The sequence below is a fragment of the Nyctereutes procyonoides genome, unplaced genomic scaffold (assembly GCF_905146905.1).
Source record: "Nyctereutes procyonoides isolate TBG_1078 unplaced genomic scaffold, NYPRO_anot_genome, whole genome shotgun sequence".
Classification (NCBI taxonomy): domain Eukaryota; kingdom Metazoa; phylum Chordata; class Mammalia; order Carnivora; family Canidae; genus Nyctereutes; species Nyctereutes procyonoides.
The window spans coordinates 9,495,298-9,517,463 of NW_026575034.1; the positions used below are offsets into that span (position 1 = coordinate 9,495,298).

Genomic DNA, 22,166 nt, shown 5'->3' on the forward strand with positions numbered 1-22,166 from the left:
GACTTGTTTTGAGATTTTGCAGCACCAATGTGTTTGGCCTAATTAAGTAGTTTGCAGTGAACTACCTAATTTGTAAGTGTCTGCTACCATGACCTGTCTACTTCTAACAGGCATCACACAACAGCCTGGATCAATAAGCAACTGCCTCTGGAGCCTAAATAACAGTGGAAGTTTGCAGCTGCCTCGCTCCATGAAACTGAGTTTCTACAGAAAATTATGAGAGAAATAAAAGCAGTATGGATAAAGCTGCCATACGCATGTCTCCCATTTGAATTGTGTCCATATGCCAAGCCTAGCAAACGAAGCCCGCAACTCACTGTCAGCAAAAACAAGTTTCATGTAACTTTTTTATAATGTGGGTTCCTACTAAAATAAACAAAATCTCAAATGCTCCTATCCTAGGTGGGTAGATATTGCCAGCCCTTGCTTTCCCTCTGAAAACACAAAAGCAAAAGCCAAAACCCCAAAGGGATGATTGAAATTCCTGGTGATTTGGCTTAAAATTTCTTTGGCAACAGAGTCAATCAAATTAGTGGAAAATGAGTAAAAATCTCTAAGTTACAAGTTTTCTGAATAGCAGACAATTTTAGGCATTTTGCTATTTTTCAAAAATATAAATTTTTACTTTACATTTATATTCTAATTCATTTCCAACCGTCCTGGCTCTTGAATGACCAAGAGGTAAGACTCCTCTAATACTTTGTTTTTTCTTATGACTCAAGCAGCTTAAGCAGTCATGTTTACTTATTCCAGAAAATGCTGGCAAGCAAAAAAATGGCGGGAGGGGAGGGAGGGCGCATAGGAATACTCAACATCACACCCTGAAGAGAGTGATACTATATTTCCTTATAGATCCTTTCCTATGGATCATCATCATTACATTTTTCTTTCATTCAGTAAATGAAAATAATGAACAGGAGAAACAAGTTTCCTGTTTGTATGGGCCCTAACACTCCAGCAAATGGTAATTAAATGCTATGAAGAAAAACGAATAGGTGACACAGAGAGTGGGTCAGGGATGGTCTAAGGAGGTGACACTGGACCCGAGGACTGATTGGTTATGTCTCCTGCTATACAATGATATGGTATTGGAACACTTCTGACAAAGACAGAAGCAAGAGCCAAGGCCCTGGGGTGTGGGGAATGAGCTCGATGTGTTCTAGAAACAGAAGGTAGGAGAGCAGAGAAGGGAAGAGAGGAAAGAGATGAAATCAGAGAGGAGATCGAATCACATAATACCTCATAGGCAAAGAGTTTGGATTTTATTCTGAAGACACAGAAAAAGCACTGGAGGGCTTTAAGTAGGGAGAAAAGACAGAAACTGATTTATTTGCCTCTTTAAAAGACCGTACTAATTGCTAAGCAGGGCTGAACTATGAAGAGAGAAAAGCTGAAGAGCTGAAGTCAGGAGAGCAGTTAGGAACCCTGGTCTAGGGCACTGGCCATGGAGATGGAGAGAGTGGATTAGACAAAAAGCAGGAAGGATTTGATGATGAGCTGGATGTGGGAAGGAAAGGATCGAGGATGATAGTAACCCAAAGATGATACTCATAACTCACACGGGAACTGGATGCCATTTTACTGAAAAAGGGAAGCGAGAAGAGATTGTGGTGTAACATGCTTACTGAGTACTGTGTGTTGTCCATGATTCTGACCATTGTATATGTATTAGCCATGAAGCAGACACTGTCACAATTATTATCATCATTTTACAGATAAACAAAGTGAGGCCCAGAGAGCTAAAGCAATCTGTTCAAGGTCAGACTGCCATGTGGTAAAGCCTGACTAGAACCCACCAACCTGACTCTCAACCATGACTATATATAATCATGTGTAATATTTTCCTAAAAATAAAACTGTACCTCAGCCACTATTTTATAATTTCCTATAATTTAATTAGATTGTTTCAACTAAAAAGCATTAGGAGCAAATATAATGAGCCTAAAATGAGATTAGATTAAGGAAAAAATAAAATTTCTGAAAAATGGGCAAAAATGCCTTAAGACACAAAACAGTTACAAAAATCTTCTCATTATTTACAAAATCAACAACTCAGTGAGCTAGAAACTTTATTTTCCACCAATTATCAATTCAAATTACTGGGTTGACCAATTTGCTTTTAGCTAAATTGTATGCTACCAAAGCTGTTCCCTCCCACTACCCCTGAAGAGGTTTCTATGTGGTAAGTAACATTCATAGCTCAATAAAAAAATCTATGATTCCAGCTAATCAACAGTAGAAATAGGCAATCAAATGGAAATGCAGTAACTAGCCTTGCAAAGACTAATATACACACCTTGGAAGCAAAGATGTCAGAAAAAACAATGTTAATAGAAGACATCCTTTTAAAAGCCAAGAATCTGAATTGAAGTCCAGTATGTATCCAACAGCCCACATGGTAATCACAGAAAGCATCAGCAGCAGGAAGAGCTATTAAGAGATTGAGAATTTTAGAACCTTATGAATTTTACATCCTATGTTTCTAACAATGATTAGTACAACAAAAGAACTATTTCCTAAATTTGTAACAATTAACACAACAGAATACAGTTTTTCTTTGAAATTAATGATCAATAAATTTGAAGTCTGAGAAATCATAATCTTGGAAACAGTATTTTTAAAGCTTTAGATTTTAAAAAATATTGCTTAAACATGTTTCGGGTTTTTTTTGTTGTTGTTGTTGTTTTTGGTTTTGCTTTCTTCCCCTCCAAGAAATGGTGGTCTTTTAGAAAAGTGCTAATGAGAGCTGACGTTTTTAAAAATACTTTCTTTCAAAGAGTAACTATAGGTCAGAAAGTATAAAGCAAAACAAAAGAACCACAGAAAAATCAATGCACTCAAGACTCAATGAGGAGAGTACAGGAGTTCCAGTCTGGACACCAGATGGTGCCATCCGCTAATAAAGAAGGTCAGAGAGAACAAGTTTACAGAAAAGATGACAGTTTAGGGCATGTGAAATTTCAGATACCTATGGGTATCTAGGAGATACCCAAGAGGCAATCAGAAAAGCAGGTCTACCACTCAGAAAACTTTGTATTCATCAGTATACAGGCTGGAAAGCCATGAATGAACAACATCTCAAGGACTATGTATGTAGAAAGGGGAAGAATCTTGGCCAACACAAACATTTAAGGGGAAAAAAGCTAAGTTATCAAGGGTAACTAAGAAAGAATGATCAGTGTAACCAGAAAGGCAGGATGAGAACCAAGAGAAAGAAAGGTCCCAGTGGAGCCAGAAAAGAGTTTCAAAAAAGGAGTAGTTCTCAGTTGTCAAATATCACCCAGAGGCCAATGACTGAAATAAATCCTCAGGATGCTAATAATTCAGGTTTATTCTGGCAAAGTAAGAATGAAGTGTCTAGGGGTGCCTGAGTGACTTGGTCAGTTAAACGTCTGCCTTCAGCTCAGGTCATGATCCTGGGGTCCTGGGATTGAGCCCCACATTGGGCCGCCTGCTCAGCGGGGAGTCTGCTTCTCCCTTACTCTCTGCCCCTCCCCCTGCTTGTGCGCTCTCTCTCAAACAAAATCTTAAAAAAAAACAAAAACAAAAAAAACATAGAAGTACATAAAATCACCAAGGGTTAAAAAAGAGGGACGCCCGGGTGGCTCAGCAGTTGAGCATCTGCCTTTGGCTCAGGGTATGATCCTGGGTCTGGGGAATCGAGTCCCACATCGGGCTCCCTATAAGGAGCCTGCTTCTCCCTCTGTATGAGTCTCTGCCTTTCTCTCTCATATGAATAAATAAAAATCTTAAAAAAAAAAAAAAAAGGAGGTCAAGAACAAAATCCTGGGACGCCCTACCATAAGGGGTAGAGGAGAAGTAGAGGAGCTGGCAAAGAATATTGAGGAGTAACAATCCATACGTGCAAAATAGGTGCAATATTTGTGATGACCCTCTGCATAGAAATCTGGTGTCTGTGAATCTAGAATCATGCTGAGGATATAATTACTAATTGTGATTAGACAAGATGATGCCATCTGTCATATATGAAAACATTAAAAATAGTAGAATCAACTCAATACCTCATTTTAACAACCTGAAATCATATTCACTAGTACGACTTAGATTTTTTTGGCCTTCATGAGAACAGCTGAACTTCCTACCTTTATCTACTAATTCACTTTTAAGTTCAGAGAACATCACTCAGAAGAACTGTCAGGTTAAAGAATAAACTTGGGGTACATCTCTTGAAATCTTGAAATTCCAGTTTTCATTTTGTGGAGAGCCATCACATGCTGAAAGTCTGAAACACTGTTATTTTTAAAATCTAACTCCTCCATGTTGAATGTTACCATTTTCCTCTTGAAAAAAATTTCAATAAAATAAGTCCTTAAAGAAAACCAAATTTCCTTGAACAATGTGTTTTCCCTTTTGCTTCTTTAAGAATCTAAACCAACCGTTTTCAATTCATTCATTCATTCATTCATTCATTGTGGAGGTATGTTAGGAGATTCACAAGATAACATGTAGCTTTAGAGCCATCTAACTGAGGACCAATTGTAAATTGCTAATGAACGCGCCAAAATTCCAACTCTGGGCTATGGGTTGTGCGAGGAAAGATGTGATTAGCAGATGTAATGCAGCACTACGCCAACTTCCTGGTTTTGCCCTGGCTTCCTACCCGATTTGCCTTAAAAAACAAACACAAACGAATGAAACAATTCTTAGAGCCCGCAGAACAGGACCCATATGAAAATACCTCGCATTTCTGCAGCCACCTCCAAAGTCTGAACTTTTCGTTGGCTCTCATTTTGGCTTCTGTTTTTAGCATGTGAATAATGAGCCGATTTTTGTTTTGTAGAGCCATATCAAGAGGTGTTTCACCCTTAAAAAAAGGAGAGAGAAAGAGAAAGTTCAATTATATTTCCCATAGAGTATGGGTGCTAAACATTTTATAAGAATTCAGCAGGGGGATCCCTGGGTGGCTCAGTGGTTTGGCGCCTGCCTTCAGCCCAAGAGTCCTGGGATGGAGTCCCACATCGGGCTCCCTGCATGGAGCCTGCTTCTCCCTCTGCCTGTATCTCTGCCCCCTCTCTGTGTCTCTCATGAATAAATAATACAAAATCTAAAAAAAAAAAAGAAAGAAAGAAAGAAAGAAAGAAAGAAAGAAAGAAAGAAAGAAAGAAAGAAAGAAAGAAAATCAGCAGAATCATAGACTCAATGTATTCATCCTGAGAGCAGCCAGCTATTGTGGATGGTTATTTCTCATCATAATTGAAAATGTATATATAGCTTATGTTTATATTGATGTTCTAATTTTCTAACTGAAGACATAATAAACTAAGGGAGATAAATACCTGGTCATACCTTAACATTTCGGATATCCAGTCTAGAACCAGCTTCCAGAAGTTTATCAACTGCATTAACATTTCCAGCTGCAACTGCCCAGTGGAGTGGAGTGTTTTGGTGTGTTTTATCAACCACATTGAGAGAAGGATTAAACTTTAAAAGAAATCCAGTTGGTTCTGGCCTGTCTCAAAACAATAAAGTACCTTGGAGTATTAGAGAGATGAATGATTTCAAGGGTAAATGCAAAATAATGAATCTCTTAAGCAAATGTATAAATTGACCAATCAGTTAAGCAACCTGAAAACCGAGAAATTTCTTTGTGCAGAGTTCTAGTCCAGGGGTAACAGGAGAGATGCACCCCCAAAAAAGACATCTATTAATTGACAGGCTGTTACACAGATAATATAATTTCAACGTCAATAGAGTGGAAAAACTGCCTTTTGTTTTTCAAACTTTTACTTCCACGTTGTTGTTCTATCAGTTAATATAGATTTTTTAAATTATGAATTTAACTTTGGTCAATGCTATGTTATTTACCTAATTAAACACTAAATGAACATTATATTTGAGGAGATAAACCAAAGCTGACTTTCCATGTTCCCTTTAACCAATTATTAAATAAAGCAGGTATAAATAATGTCCTAAAGTATTTATCTCAGAAACCTATGGACTAGAAGGCAGAATTCAATTATTTTTACTTTACTGTCAATACCTTCCCTTCCTTCGTGACTATTTAAAGACTCTTTTAATAAAGCAGTATTCTACTTTATTCTATCAACATCTTTAAACGCTATTATCTGACTTCAGAGTTGTCAACAAAAAAGATGAAATGCTTTTTAACAAATTCAGCCCCTAGCCCCAGCACTCCATAAACAAAAAGGAAATGGCATCACAATTAACTTAGTTCCTAGCAGAGAGGTCCTAAGTAAAAGCAGAATCAGAAATTAAGTACAACATTGGAAACAAATCCATAAAGGTATCTGAGAAGAAAGAATACCAGAAATTGGGACTATATGCTGGTCATTAATCACGTGTGTTTATACAATACACAGAAAAACTTAAAGAACAACTTGATATAAACATATAAAGAGACTATATTCATAAATATAATTTTTTCAGGGCAGTCAACATTGTCAGAGAACATCAAAATGTACTGTTTTCTGAAAAGATTCTATCATCTAGATTTCAAATTATGAAAACAGTTACACTTGGAGCCATTTTTTTAAAAATGCAAACTGAGAAATATAAGTCACATTAACAAGTATATGCTACGAGTCTCTACTTGTTCTGTAAGGAAAATTTTTTCTTATTAGTAGCTTTCAAACTTTTCCCCAAAGTTATCAGGAAAGAGAAAATTTATTTCAGTGGTGCCTTTCTAACCCAACTACGTTAAAAGTCCCTATCAATCACAGGGTGGAAAATCTTCCTTTCTTCTTCAGAACGTAGTATTTCAACATAGACTAAGATACTTAAAATTATGCACACAAAAATTAGAACTAAGAATCAAAATGAGGCAATTCAGTTAAACAGACTTACCCAAGTACTTTGTGAGCTGATAACATGAGAGGCGTCTGTCCATTTAAATCTGTCATATTAACACTCTATTCAAAAAGAAGAGTAAACTAGACTTACTGTAAACATAATCAAAATTCTCTTTTCTCTCCATAGAAGTAACTCTCTAATACATTCACCATTACCATTGTGTTCACAAGAAGGGTTCAAATATCATTTGAACAAAAGAATGTTCTACTTCACATCCACAGGGTAAAAATCTATTGATTTCTACAAAATATTCTTTTTTTTTCTACAAATATTCTTTTTTTTCTACAAAATATTCTTGAAGGGAAAATCTGAATATATGGTTTAAAATGCATGATGTGAATGGAAGAGTGCTAAGGGAAAGGGAAAAACACTGATAATGTCCATCAAATATAAGACTCCAGAGACCTTAGGAATCATCCAGTTTACACCTTAAATGACACAGTAATTCAAACTATCTTGTCTTACACAAAGGCACCCAATCTTTACGTAAACACTTCAAGTGACAGTGAAATGTCTATCTTTTCTGAGGCAACTCACTGGATTTTTGGATCTATACCTCAAAGAGTGAAAAATGAGAAATTCTTTTCTATTTTCTAGAATATAGGGAGAAAAAAGGAAACTGTATCTCCACAAGGATACACTCCTTTTTTAAAATGGGCCCAGGTTAGAGGCACACAATAATGGTTCCATCCAAGTCAAAGAAAGAGTTTCAATTACTGAGGAAGTCTTTTGGACTTGGAGGAATACAACTTGGGAAAAGACCCCAAAGAGAAGCAGACAAGGCTCCTCCTCAAATGTCTTCCCAGAATGAGATCCAAGAGGTTATAATTATTCTACTTCAGTTGGCTAAGTGAGAGAAAGTGCTTATTTAAAAAGAACACAATCATTCTGAGAGCATTTGTGCAAACATGTTTCCACGCCTGGAGAGTCTGCTGATATATAAACTACTTTGTTACCAGAAAGCACATCCCAGACAAGTATAGCTGACAGTGAAACTCCCACCCCCAACACCCTATAATTTAACCTGTGCCATAAATGGATGTCTCTTAAGGCAAGTCATTTTTCATGGAATTACTTTAGAGAACAATAAGAAGCACACATTCAAATTGGTCTCCCATTTGGACTCAAATAATGAAACCAAATGATGGGTTAATTTAGTGATCTGACTACCATTTCTACATTCAACCACAAGAAAAATACAGGCTTTTGAAGTCATGTTTTTGAAAAACTCTGCAAATTACTGGGATCATAAGAAAAACTATTACAGGCTTACAAATTTCAAAAATATCTATTATATGTTACTGTGCTAAATGACCTGTCCTTTTTGCTCCAATGAAGCTAGAAAAGCAGCATTCAATAGCTAGACTTACTGAGGCTAATATTTGAATATTTTGGCATCTGTAACTTCTATGTTAAAAATGAGGACATACTATTACTCATCATCCTCCCATCTCTGATTCATAATAGCTGGAGTCTAAGATAGGTTTCAAAACATACCTGTCCTTTTGAGATGAGATATGCTATGATGGGCATGTGTTGAAATAATACTGCCAGGTGGATGCTGCTGAAGCCTTCCCCATCAATGAGAGTGGGGTCTGCTCCATACTGTAGTAATAATATGACCATAGGCAAATGCCCTTGTCTGTAAATAGAGGATAAAAAATTATACTGTTTTTTTTGTAGCATGCAGAAAAAGAAAACCTTCAGGGAGAAACTGATATCCTTAAGACATGAGAGATTTTGGTTCAATATAAAGAGTATTTCCTAATAGACTTTCAAAACACTGGAGATTCTCTCAACATATTTCACTTTGATGCTCCAAACTTAGAGCTATCTGGAAAGTCCTTCTTGAGTGCTGGTAATACACTTAATAACCTCTCAATCTACTATAAACCCAATGTTGCTACCATGTATAAATAATAATTTTACATAACTAATGCCCAAAATGAAAACTTTAAAACCACTTAGACTTCACTCTTGCTATTTTAAAAACAATAATCATGAGCCAGATACACTAAAGTACAACATTCACAGACTACAGGTATACCGTGGTATTATTATTCTTAGGAACTGCACACTTTTACACTTGAATATGGCTCATTTTCCATGTAAAGCATTTACCTTGCTAGCTTAAAAGGGATGAGTTAACCTTAGATTCTTCAAAATTCTTGGCTATGGAAAAGTTTCCACTCCTTTTTTTTTTTAAATGAACCATTATTCATTTTAGTTTTGGGTTCATGCCAACCCCACCAACCAGAGACTGGGGTTAAAATGACATATGAAGAAACTGTTAAGTATCAAGACAGACAAGTTATTAACTTCAGCTTCAAATGGCCAATATATACCAGAGAAAAGAACTGACTGAGATGGGTATTAAGGAAGGCACTTGTTATAATGTGCACTGGGTATTATACATAAGTAAAGAATTACTGAATTCTACTCCTGAAACCAATATTGTACTGTATGTTAGCTAACTAGAATTTAAACAAAAATGTGAAAAAAAAGAACTGAGTTTACAGTTCATTGAACTATTGCTTCATCCATGTGATCAAATATAAAAAATACTTATTGTGATTATAAGAAGGCGTAATACACATATTTGAATTTTAGCATCATAATGGAACCCTAACTTAAAAAAAAAACACTGTCTCTGGAAACTCCAACTCCTTACTACATATGTATACAGTATATGTATGTATGTATGTATAGTTTATACCAAATGTATAAATATATATATTTTTTAAATGAAGGGGAAAAAAGGAAAAAGAAGTCTTTCAAATGGTCTATAACAGCAATTTCCAATATGGTAGTTACTAGCCACATGTGGCTATTTAAATTCAAATTAGTTAAAATTAAATAAAATTAAAATTTCATTTCCTTAGTTGCATTAGCCACATTTCACATGTGGCTACTGGCCACCACATTGGAGAACAGAAAACAGAACATTTGCATCATTACAAAAAAATTCTTTAAGAAAATGCTAGTCTACAAGATTCAGAAAATGAACCTAAGTCACTCTGATTCTGAATAGCAATTTCAATGTTCAAAGATATCTTTACCTGATGGCCCAGTGAAGAGGAGTCGAATTTAAATCTCCACCCAACTGATCTACTACAGCACCTTTTGAAATATAATACCTATTAAAAGCAGACATAAATGAAAATAAGATTTAAAACTTAAAATTTATATTGAGAAAGAAAACATTAATTTTTCTTAGTAATAAATACATGAAAACAGAAATTATAATAATTAACTCTCCCTAAAAGCACTCAGGCTTACAGAGTCTAAGATTCACACCATAGCATCAAGCAGATCCCCGATGAAATATTCTCAGCATTATCAGTAATTACTCTTGCTGTCAGGAGCATTCCATTACAACCAACATACGAAACGCACGATAACTATTCTTCACATATTCTAATCACCCAGCACTCTTAAAATGGTTTATATTCAAAACATTTAGGATCACACAGATAATCTACTTAACTTGCAAGAAGAAAGGCAGATTTATGTCACTTTTAACAGTTCAGAATTAGAGTTACTGAGTGGGATTGAATTCTAAAGTAAGTAGTAAAAAATTAAATCAAAATCCTTTCCCTTTCAGAAACTTAAACATTTTGCATATTTGGCTTTCTATTTCAGGGTCACAGGTGTGATATACTGCATCAAATAAACTTATTTTCTTCTGTGGTTTATATGAAATCAGTCTCGTTATTTTAAAGTCGTGCTTCATATATCATTATCTAAATAATATTCTAGTTTATTTCCACAGAAAAGGAGTTTGCCTGTGAGTATGAGTGTTTTTATTAGTATTATTTTAAATGTTAGTACATGTTTTCTTAAACTCCAAGGTTTTTAAATATTATATGATACAAAATATATACAGGTCACACACCACACACACACACACACACTATATTTTACATGCCAAGGGATAAAATAAACAAACCAAAAAAACCCTGGGTAGGACAGGAGTGCTTTATGAAGGAGAAATACTTTATACAATCTAATTCATGTGTACTTAAAAATATATTCCATATGTAGTTTAAAATATGGTTAAATCATTCCCCTACTTGTCCATTACTACTGGGATAATTACAAAGTAAAATATTTCAATGTTTTTTCCTGTTCTATCCTGAGACAGTTTACACTATGCTTTTCCTTGTCAAAAAATGTTCAGCATGGGTGCCTGGGTGGCATAGTTGGCTGAGCGTCTGACTATTGGTTTCACTCAGGTTGTGACCTCAGGGTTATGAGATTAAGCCCCGAGTTGGGCTCTGAGCTCAGTGTGGAGTCTGCTTGAGACTCTCTCTCCCTCTGCCCCTCCTCCTCCCTCTAAAATAAATAAACCTTAAAAAAAATAAAGGTTCAGGATGCCTGATTTCCTCAGTCAATAGAGCATGCAACTCCTGATCTTTAGCTTATGAGTTCAAGCCCCACATCAGGCCTAGAGCTTACTTAGAAAAGAAAAACAAACAAACAAAAATGTTCCATTTCACTGCCTGAACTTTATCTTTACAATGGGCTCCCACGGCTTTATCTTTAGTTTTTCTTTTTGGGCCAGTAAGAGTCCTGGACTAATGATAACTAAGGTTCTTTTCAACACTATGATAACCGATGTGTGTGGCACCACATTTCAGGCATTCGTTCACAATATGAGATGACAGATGGTACAACATTCATTCTTGTACTTGAAGAAAAAGACAAATGAGGAGAGGTCTAGCACAAACACACAACTAATACACATCTTACTTTACAAGATCCAGCCTGTTGTTTATAGCAGCCCAATGAAGAAGCGACACATTTTCTTTGTCTGGTTGCCTGACATCGTATCCTGCTTCTACCAACTCTTTGCAACGTTCAAAAATCCCGTATCTCAGATAAGGGGAAAAAAAAAAAAAAGGAGCAAAATTGATACCATTAAAATAATTCCAAATACCAAAATTTCTTCCTTTTACCATGTCTTTATCCAATTTTTCAGCTGACATAGAAATACAGTAATTAACAAAGATATACATCGAGGGCGTACCGTTAAGCCAAACAACAAAAGTAAACCTTATTTACTAACTGATCAGATCAATCCACTTGGAGTTGAACTTGATTTTCTTAACTTCGACATTCACATTTGTGGTCCCTTTAATAAATTTCATTTTATCCTCTGCTATATGCTAGGACGGCATACTGCTGGCCCCTGACCACAATCCTATCCCTTAATAAGGGAGAGAGACTAATAGAAAACTTGGAACGGGATAAATTCAAGGATATAATGTGGACGTGGTATAGCTATAGCAAAGAAAAGCAAGATTAGACCTTCCTGAAGATGAAGCATGGTATGTATGAGCCGTTTTATAGGTTAAAGGAAGGGCATTTGAGGCTGAGGAAATAACAGACAAAAATTAGAGATGTGAAACTGCATGATGTTCAGAGAAATATAAGCAAGTTAGCACAGCAGAAGCATAAAGTCTAAAGAAAGGGCATGGCAAGGGATAAGGCTAGAAGAGGGAGGCAATGACTACATGGGCCTTCTATGCCATGTTATGCAGTTTAGACTTCATGGCTCAAAGGGAAGCCACTGAAGGTTTTAAAGAGGAAAGCACACACACTTTGAGTTTTAAGAAAGATCACATTAGTGGTGGTATGGAAGCTAATTAGTAGAGGGACTCTAGTATGGAAATACAGGTAAGAGGCAATGAGAACCTAAACTAAGAGATGGAAAAAGGGAATGAACTTGAGGAATATTTAAGAGGTTATTTAATTAACTATCAGAATGAGAAATGTCTCTTTTTAACGCTATAGTAATTTTAAAATCATTCATTAGATTTCTTTCTTACAGCAACTACTAAGTCCCCAACAGACCATTTAGCACTTTCTTTGAGACTTACTTCTATTCAGAGGGACCTGAGTGTTTCAATAGGTCCTTAAGGGTCAAAATCACATTGTTAGATTAAATAATTTCTACCTCACCAAAATGTGTGCCTTTATCAGTCTGTCTTTATGGCACTTTTTATAAGATGGCGATAACTTATTTGACAATGTTAAGTGAAAATAATAAGACAGTGAACTGTAGATAATGATACATATTTATATTCCCCAAGTTTTAAACGTCAACTTTAACATTTTACTGAAAAAGACATACTCCTTTTGTGTGAGAAATGTAAGAATACACACTAATTAGGATTTTGGTAATTTAGAGAATGAATATGTCCTAAGCTCTCTTTTGCCCTTTCCAAATACTACCTAATGATAGACCCACAACCACTTAAGAAGGTCCAAGACCTGAAGGAAATTTTACGAAAGATATAAAATGTGAGTTTTTACTGGTATTCCCTATGAATGTAGCCTAATTTCCTACAACTATCATAACAGATGATGTTTACTGGCAACAGAGAAACATTTAAATGCTTTTATGCTAATTAAAGCAAATATTTACCTTAAGAATACTGTCATCGTCATATAGTAAGAATATAAATAATATCAAAAAATATTCAGCTAAAGTAGCAGTGCCAAGGGCCTCTAGAGTTCATATAAATTAGTAATTAGAATACTCAAATAACTGTGGATTATTTTTTTTACATAAATAACACATCGTCTTTGTTAAGGCTTAAAAGGCTGATTAATCACCAAATATCTTTGCTTTTGACAGAAATTATACCAAGTTAGTGTGATAACATTAGTTCCTTAACATGCTGATTAGAAGTTCTGATGGCAGATTTATATGATTACTAAGAAAATGTAGTGGTCAATTAATGTAGTGTGGTAGACAAAATATTTCAAAATATGTTCAATGGCAAGAGGTGGGGTAGATGTTAATGAACACTGAGATCCTTGAGAGTGAAAATGTTATAAACAATTTAACACAAATACACACATATGAAGATCTTAAGGGAAAACCTTCAAAACAGACTTTCATTTTCAGCGGAAGCAAATAACCTACCTTTTTTTTCAAGTGGTCAGAAAACCTATTTTACTTTACTGACAGTCTTCCAGTATACCCAGCATAATAGGTACATAGAAAGTACTCAATAAATAAGTGTTTAAAATATCCACAAATGTGTAAGCTGATATTTTTCCATCTCATGAACCTATTTAGGTTGTAGTACATTTTTAAAAACTCAGATTTGTGTTTCATACTCATAGTCTAGTTTTAGTATCATTTATAATCATTCATTCACTCAACAAACATTTATTCAGCACCTGATACAAGACAAGAATTATGCAAAAGCATTGGGTGACAAGGATGAAAATGACATGCTTTTGCTAAGAAGCTGCTCATGATATAATGAGAGAGACTGGTAATAAACAGGTAATGAGGTGCACTGTATTAAGTGCTCTGACGTTGGCAGGACAAACACACTAGCGCTAGAGTATGAAGTAAGGAAGGTATATACTGGGGTGCCATGAACTGCACAAACATTATAATTCAACAGAACACAGGATAAAATGAAGCACTGGGGAGACTTACTGAGTAGCTTTTACGATGTCACAGTTACTAGAGTCCTCTATAAGAGGAAGAGCTTCTCTCGCCTTGGCAAGTTCTTTGCTTTCATATGCACAGATTCCATGTCGACCAAATCCTGGAGGGTGGGGGCCATGGCTGTGATTCCTGCACTGAAGAATAAGAGTAATTTGACAAAGCATTGTAGGAGAATTAATGTCACACTCAATTACATATGAAGCATCTGCTCTTGTCAGTAGTACCCATGTTATTGAATTAGAATTTCTTTCAGTCTTAAAAGGTATATCCTACGGAAGATTTTCATCTTAATTCTATTCACTAAGATGAGATGCTTATTATGAGAAAATTCCAAATTATATATTTTGTCATAAAACTAACGTCATCTGCAAAAGCACAAATGGACCTTATTATCTATAGTAGGTGGAAGGTTATAGCTACTGCTACAGTAGAAAGGTTGCCAAGCCTCTGCTTTGGGGAGTTGTGGCAGACATAGCCTATGGATACCCCCTAACCTCCCAATAAATCAAGTTCTTGAATATGTGTAGCTGGAATCTCACGAGAAAGGAGGAGGAAATATTTTTAAGTATTTGGGGCGCCTGGGTGGCTCAGTTAGTTAAGCATCCAACTCTTGATTTGGGCTCAGGTCATGATCTCAGGGTTGTGAAATAGAGCCTCACGCTGGGCTCTGTGCTGAACATGGAGCCTGCTTAAGATTCTCTCTCTCCCTTTCCCTCTCCCATACCCGGCTTGCATGCACAAGCTTTCTCTCTCTCTAAAAAAATATATATATATATATTTTTTAATATATATATACTTAATACATAATGCATACATATAAATATATATTTATATATATATAATACATAAAAATATTTGAGGGATGCCTGGGTGGCTCAGTGGTTGTCTGCCTTTGGCTAAGGTCATGATCCTGGGGTCCCTGGGATTGAGTCTCGCAATGGGCTTCCTGCAGGGAGACTGCTTCTCCCTCTGCCTCTGTTTCTGCTTCTCTGTGTCTCTCATGAATAAATAAATCAAATCTAAAAAATATATATATTTGACTAAATAGAAAAAATCTTTCAAATTTGATGAAAATTGTAAACCCACAGCTCCTAAAAGCTCAACAAACCCAAGCAGGATAAACTTCAAAACTGTACATGAAGGCATATTATAATCAAATCACTGAAAACCAATGTTGAAGAGATAATCTTAAGAGCAGCCTAAGGAAAAAGACACATTACGTTCAAAAAAACAAAGATAAGAATGAATTCAGGCTTCTTATCATAAGTGCAAGCCAGAAAACAAAACACAGCAGTTTTAAAGAGATTAATGAACTGCAAACTGGAAACACCATAGCAAAACTATTCTTCAAAAATGGGATGAAATATACACTTTTCCAGACAAACAAAAGATGAGAAAATTGCCAAATAAACTCATACTCAAAGAAATGATAAAAGTCCTCCAGGCTTAAATGAAAATAATACCAGATGGCAATCTGAAATGATACAAAGGAACAGAGTGCCAGACCACATGGGTAAATATGTATAATTATGTGGGTAAACATAACAGACTTTTTCTCATTTTTAAATTTCTTGATGATAGTAGAGAAATAGAAGTATACTTGTAAGTAGTGGCTATGTTAATATAAGACAAAGTAGACACTAAAACAAGAAATATTACCAGAGACGAGGAAGGACATTTCACGTTAAAGAAGCCAATTCATGGGGCACTTGGGTAGCTCAGTGGTTGAGCGTTTGCCTTTGGCTCAGGTTGTGATCCTAGGGTCCTGGAATCGAGTCCCACACTTCTCCCTCTGCCTATGTCTCTGCTCCTCTCTCTCTGTCTCTCATGAATAAATTAAATAAAGTAATTTTAAAAGCCAATTCATCAAGAAGACATAACAATCTTCAATGTGTATGCACGCATAAAGAACTTTAAAATTCGTGAAGCAAATGCTGATGGAACTAAAAAAATAGAAATTTTCACAATTACATTAGGATATTTCAATACTTCTAGTAACTTGAAGGAGTAAACAGAAAATCATAGTGGATAGAGAAAAGGATAGAGGAGACCTTCAAAGCTATTCACCAGCTTGATCCAATACATTTTCATAAAGCTCCACCCAATGGAGTATGTTCTCTCACTACAATGAAATTAAATCAGAAATCAATAACCAAAGGGGATGCAGAAAAGTCTCAAAGATTTGAAACTACACATTTCTAAATAACCTATAGGTCATAGAAAAAAACAAAAAATTAGAAAATATTTTTAATTGAATGAAAATATATTGAAATGTGTAGGATGCAGCCTAAGCAGCAGAGTGAATTTTATTTTATTTTTTTAAACATAACTTTTTTTTAATTTTTTATTTATGATAGTCACAGAGAGAGAGAGAGAGAGAGAGAGAGAGAGAGGGCAGAGACATAGGCAGAGGGAGAAGCAGGCTCCATGCACCGGGAGCCTGACGTGGGATTCGATCCCGGGTCTCCAGGATCGCGCCCTGGGCCAAAGGCAGGCGCTAAACCGCTGTGCCACCCAGGGATCCCTGAATTTTTTATTTTAAATGGCCAACAGGCAAAAAGAAAAATCTAAAATAAATAATCTAAGCTTTCATTTTAAGAATCTAGAGAAAGAGGGGCACTTGGGTGGCTCAGTTAAACATCCCACTCTTGATTTCGGCTCAGGTCATGATTCAGGGTCCTGGAATGGATCTCCACCTTGGGGTCCGCACTCAGTTCAAAGTCTGCTAGAGATGCTCTTCCTCTCCCTCCCGCTCTGCCTCTCCCCTCTCTTGTGTGTACGTTTGTTCTGTCTCTGAAAATAAATAAATCTTAAAAAAAAAAATCTAGAGAAAGAAAATTACACTCAACACAGAATGAAGAAAACAGTAAATAAAGATAGTAGAAATCCATGAAATATAAGAAGAAAAACAACGCAGAATATCACTGAAATCAAAAACTTGTTCTTTGGAAAGAATAAATCAATAAAATTGATAAACCTCTAGTCAAACTGATCAAGGAAAAAGTCAATGACAAGTAGCAGGCTTAAAAAGGGGACATTGTTAAAGGAGTCTATGAACACTAAAAGGGTAATAAGGCAATAATTCCAAGAACATCTTTATGTCAATAAATTCAACTTAGATGGAACGCAAAAATATCTCAAAAGACACAGGTTATCAAAATGGGTTTAAAAAGACCTGAGTCATGCTCTAGTTATTAAAAAAATTGAATTCATAATTTTAAAACTTCTCGTTAAAGAAACAAAATAACCACAGGCTCATATACCTTTTAACTGGTGAACTCTATCAAAATAATTAAGAAAGAAATGATATTAACTCATTCAGAAATTACAGGAAATGCTTCTCAGCTCACTTTAGAAGGCAATATTATCCTGATACTAAAATCAACAAGTATTACATAAAAAAGTAACTCTAGATTCAATATCCTTCATAAACACAGATACAAAGATCCTTAAACAAAATATTAGCAAAGCGTACCCAGTAACACGTAAACTCACAACCCCAAGATCAAGAGTCCCATGCTCCACTGACCAAGCAAGCCAGGAGCCCCACTTCTAATCAACATTGTACTGAAGTCCTAGACAGAATAATAGGGTAAAGAAAAGTAGTAAAATGCATAGGATTTAGGAAAGAACCAAGTCCATCTTTATTTGCAGATAACATGATCACATAAAAGAAACCTAAGAAAACTTTGATAAAATTTATAATAGCATCAAAAATATAAAATATAAAATACAGGGGGGGTACCTGGGTATCTCAGTCTGTTAAGTGTCCTAACTCTAGATTTTGGCTCAGGTCAGTATCTCAGGGTCCTGAGATCAAGTCCTACATATGGCTCCAAGCTCAGTGGGGAGTCTGCTTAGGATTCTCTCCCTCCCCGCCCCCCACCAGCGACTCATGCACACATGCATGCTCTCAAAATCTTTTTAATAAAAAATAAAAATAATAAAATACCATATCTAGCATTTATTTTTAGTTACATTCAAGGGGGGAAGTTGAGATCAAATATCTAGCAAACCATTCCTAGAAATTGAGCTAATTATTTCATCATTCCCTCTTGTTCTTTACCATGAAGCTGTTACCCAGCCTTCACCCACCTTGTTCATCAGACCTGTCTGTCTGAAAACAATTTTTCACTGTTTACAATCTGATAAAACAAAAACACCATCCTCAAAGGATATACATTAGGAATAGAAAAGTTGAAAATATGTGAAATAATGTGCCTAAGTCAGTTCCCCAGGAATTCCAAAAATGGTTTAAGAAATGATAGTTTCACTGAAGGAAGTCTATAACCCCTCAATGGATTTGGTGAAGGGGCAAATGCTTTTTCTAAGTTAACTTACAATAAAATTAACTTTTTGGTAGGTAGTTCTATGAATTGTAACACATTATGTATAGAGTTGTGTAACGACCACCAATATCAGGATACAAGACAGTTCCAAAACTTCAAAAGACTCCCCTGGGATATTGCTTTGTAGTCACACTCTCCCCCTACCTCAACTCCTGGCAATCTCTGATATGTTCATCACTAGTTTCATCTTTCTCAGAATGTCACATATGGAATTATATAGCATATAATATTCTAAGATTGGCTTGACTTAACATAATGCCTCTGAGACTCACTCAAGTGGTTTTTGTGTTATTAATAGTTCTTTCTCTGTTGTATAGTATTCCATTATATGAATGTATCAGTTTATCTGTTCCAACAACCTATGTAAGTTGTTTCCAGCTTTGGCAATTTTAAGTAGAGCTACTATAAGCATTCCTGTACAAAGCTTTTGGATGAACATATGTTTTTGCTTCTAAGAGTGAGATTGCTTGGCCATCTGGTGAGTATATGTAGAATTTATAAGAAATCTCTAAACTATTCTCCAGAGCAGCTGTACCACTTTGCATTGCCACTAGCAACGTATGAGAGTTCAAACCACTCTACATGCTCACTGGCCCCTGTTACGGTCAGTATAATAGATACGTAGCAGTATATCATCATGGTCTGAATTTGCATATCCCTAGTAGCTGAAGTTGAGTATCTTCTCATGTGCTTATTTGTCATCTGTGTATCTTCTTCGGTGAATTCTCTTTTACCCATTTTTAAATTGGGCTATTAGTTTTCTTACCATTAAGTTTTGAGCATTCTTTACATTATATATTCCAGACACAAGTCCTTCATGTCTAGATTTGCAAATGTTTTCTCCCAGTCTGTAACTTATCTTCCCATTCTTTAAAAGTCTCTTCCACATACAAAAATTTTTAATGTTGATGAAGTCTGGTTTATTTTTCACTTTTATATACATCATGCTTTTGGTGTCCCTTCTAAGAACAGCTGTCTTGGCACCACAACTCCTCTGTTCAAAGAGGAAGTTCTCCTCTCAGAGTTTCAGGCACCTGAGCTGCCAGGAGACTTCCTTCTTGCTCCTGAAACCTTAACTAGAAAGCTGCTCCTGGAGAGCCCTGTCTGCACTGATGCTCACCTCATGGTTCAAGTTCAGGCATAGCAGTGAACAGTGGAGGGGGCCCAGTGGCGAAAAAATCCCCACGTAAATTAGCTCCTGGTTCAGTGGTTTCTTGAATTCTGGTCTTCCCCGCCCCAATAACTTACTTTTCAAAATCCTTAAATAGCTGCTACTTACATTCGGCCCAGTGCCTTCAGTGGGACAGGCAGGGTGGAGTGTGCTTACTACATTTTACTCAGAACCAGAACCACAAATGCTCTTTGAATAGGTAAGTTCTGCTTTATCTGGTGAATTCAACCTCACTTCTTGATACTCTTTACATACATACATAAAATTGACAGACCAGTCTACTTTTTTACATCAACATTAATTTTTTTAATTATAAAATGATTCATATCCATTTTAAAGATCTAGCAATATAAAAGTGAGCAAAGGGTAAACAAATCTGGACTATTTTCCTTTCAATCTTGCTGAACCGGAAATACCATTATGAGCAGTTTGTAGTATCCAATCTCACTGTGTCTGTAGTTGACCCTTAAAAACAACACAGGATTGAACTAAACAAGCCCACATACACACAGATGTTTGTCGATAAATACAGTATAATACTGAAATGTATTTTCTCTTCCTTATGATTTTAACACTTTCTTTTCTCTAGCTTACTTTAAGATACAGAATATGATATCTAACATACAAAATACATATTAATCAACTGTTCAGTTAGCAGCAAGGCTTCTGGTCAAAAGCAGGCTATTAGTGGTTGAGTTTTTAGGGAGTCAAAAGTTACACATGGATTCTTTTATTGCATGGGGGGGCGGGTCAGTGCCCCAAACTGGTGCTGTTCAATGATGCAGGCTGATTCAGCCTTCACCTCTATAAAGAGCCCTACAACCAACACCCTGTCCATTCTACAGCACTGACTCCCCAAAGTAGGATTGCTGGGTCAGAAAATATATGCACTTAAACATAAAGAGATACTGAGCAACTACTTTCCCCATTTCACACACCAAACACCAAGTATGTAAATGCTCTTCTTTCCCTACAAGCCTCCCCATAACTGAACATTCTCAATCATTTTTAAATCTTGCTAATTCAATGGCTAATAAATGGCATCTTGTTTTTCATTTGCATGCCCCTAGTTGCTAACGAAGCTGAGTGTGTTTGTTATGTTTACTGGCTCTCATATATTTCTTTTGTGGATTCCCTTTTCAGTCTACTGTTTTTCTAATTGGATTGTATATCTTTTTTTTTTTTTTTTATGATAGTCACACACAGAGAGAGAGAGAGAGAGAGAGAGAGAGGCAGAGACATAGGCAGAGGGAGAAGCAGGCTCCATGCACCAGGAGCCCGATGTGGGACTCGATCCCGGGTCTCCAGGATCACGCCCTGGGCCAAAGGCAGGCACCAAACCGCTGTGCCACCCAGGGATCCTTGGATTGTATATCTTTTCTCATGTGTATGTTAGGAAGATTAACCCTTATCTTCATACAGATTTTTTACCACAGGAAGTTGATGCATTCCACAGATACCAATTTGTTGCTTCTTATAATGCCTTAAGGCATTAAGGACATCAGCTTCAGTTTTCATGTGGAAAGATGAGGAGGATTACATCTTTTGATGTAAAGAATATAAGAGCATTTTTCAGCAATTAATTACTGTGTATTTACAATGTACAAAGTATTATGCTAGGGGCACAGAAGACAGGTGTCTATCCTCCAGGAATTTATAATAGAGTCTAATAGAGACGAGCAGACTAAAGTGACAATGGAAGGCAACATGTGATTAAGTGGCAAAAACGGGTGGTAAAGACTAAAGGACAGGAGGTACCCTTTATTCACACCATCATTTTTTGCAAGATCCAAATCAGAGTAGAACCTAAAAAAATGATTATATAAACTCAAAGCTTGTTTTGGCAGTCAGCGGTTTCCAAAGTTAGGCAAGGCCACTCGAGGCCACATATGCAGTGACCCACTGGGTAACAGGAGAATATGTTCAAGCTTCTGTTACTATGACTTTTATCCTTTTTTTTTAAAAAAAAAAAAAGGGGGAACATCACGAAAATTTACAGATACAGTTCTTTAAGCTTTACTAATTTTAGCACTGCCAGCTTCTGTGATTTGTATGTCAAGCATGTCACTCTTTTATAGTCTATTTATAAGGTGACCTGGGGACAGAGTCAAAGTTCTACTACCCCCAGGGCTTGACGGTGGACCTTCAGCAGACTGCCGTATACATCAGGTTAAGTTTATTTTCAAGTTACATTATCTAATTTTAACTGTTACCCCTCTCAAAATAAGCAAGCCGCTTAAACTGATTCCTACAGAGAAGCATAAAATGGGACAATAATAATAGCATAACTACAAGCAAACAAGATGGCAAAGTTGACACCTCTATGTATAGTATCTTCAGT

At 36.1% G+C, this 22,166-nt stretch overlaps 1 protein-coding gene across 1 annotated transcript in view; it reads right to left on the reverse strand.

Moving 5' to 3' along the window:
- The window catches only part of ZDHHC13 (zinc finger DHHC-type palmitoyltransferase 13), a 47,261-nt gene that overhangs the window by 20,164 nt on the left and 4,931 nt on the right, over positions 1 to 22,166 (reverse strand). Inside the window, exons 2-9 of the mRNA XM_055317922.1 lie at positions 14,294 to 14,439; positions 11,584 to 11,706; positions 9,891 to 9,968; positions 8,329 to 8,473; positions 6,826 to 6,890; positions 5,308 to 5,470; positions 4,700 to 4,825; positions 2,297 to 2,430 (exon numbers count right to left, since the gene is read on the reverse strand). Coding sequence (XP_055173897.1) covers positions 2,297 to 2,430; positions 4,700 to 4,825; positions 5,308 to 5,470; positions 6,826 to 6,890; positions 8,329 to 8,473; positions 9,891 to 9,968; positions 11,584 to 11,706; positions 14,294 to 14,439 — 980 coding nt within the window. The remainder of the gene's footprint in view (positions 1 to 2,296; positions 2,431 to 4,699; positions 4,826 to 5,307; positions 5,471 to 6,825; positions 6,891 to 8,328; positions 8,474 to 9,890; positions 9,969 to 11,583; positions 11,707 to 14,293; positions 14,440 to 22,166) is intronic.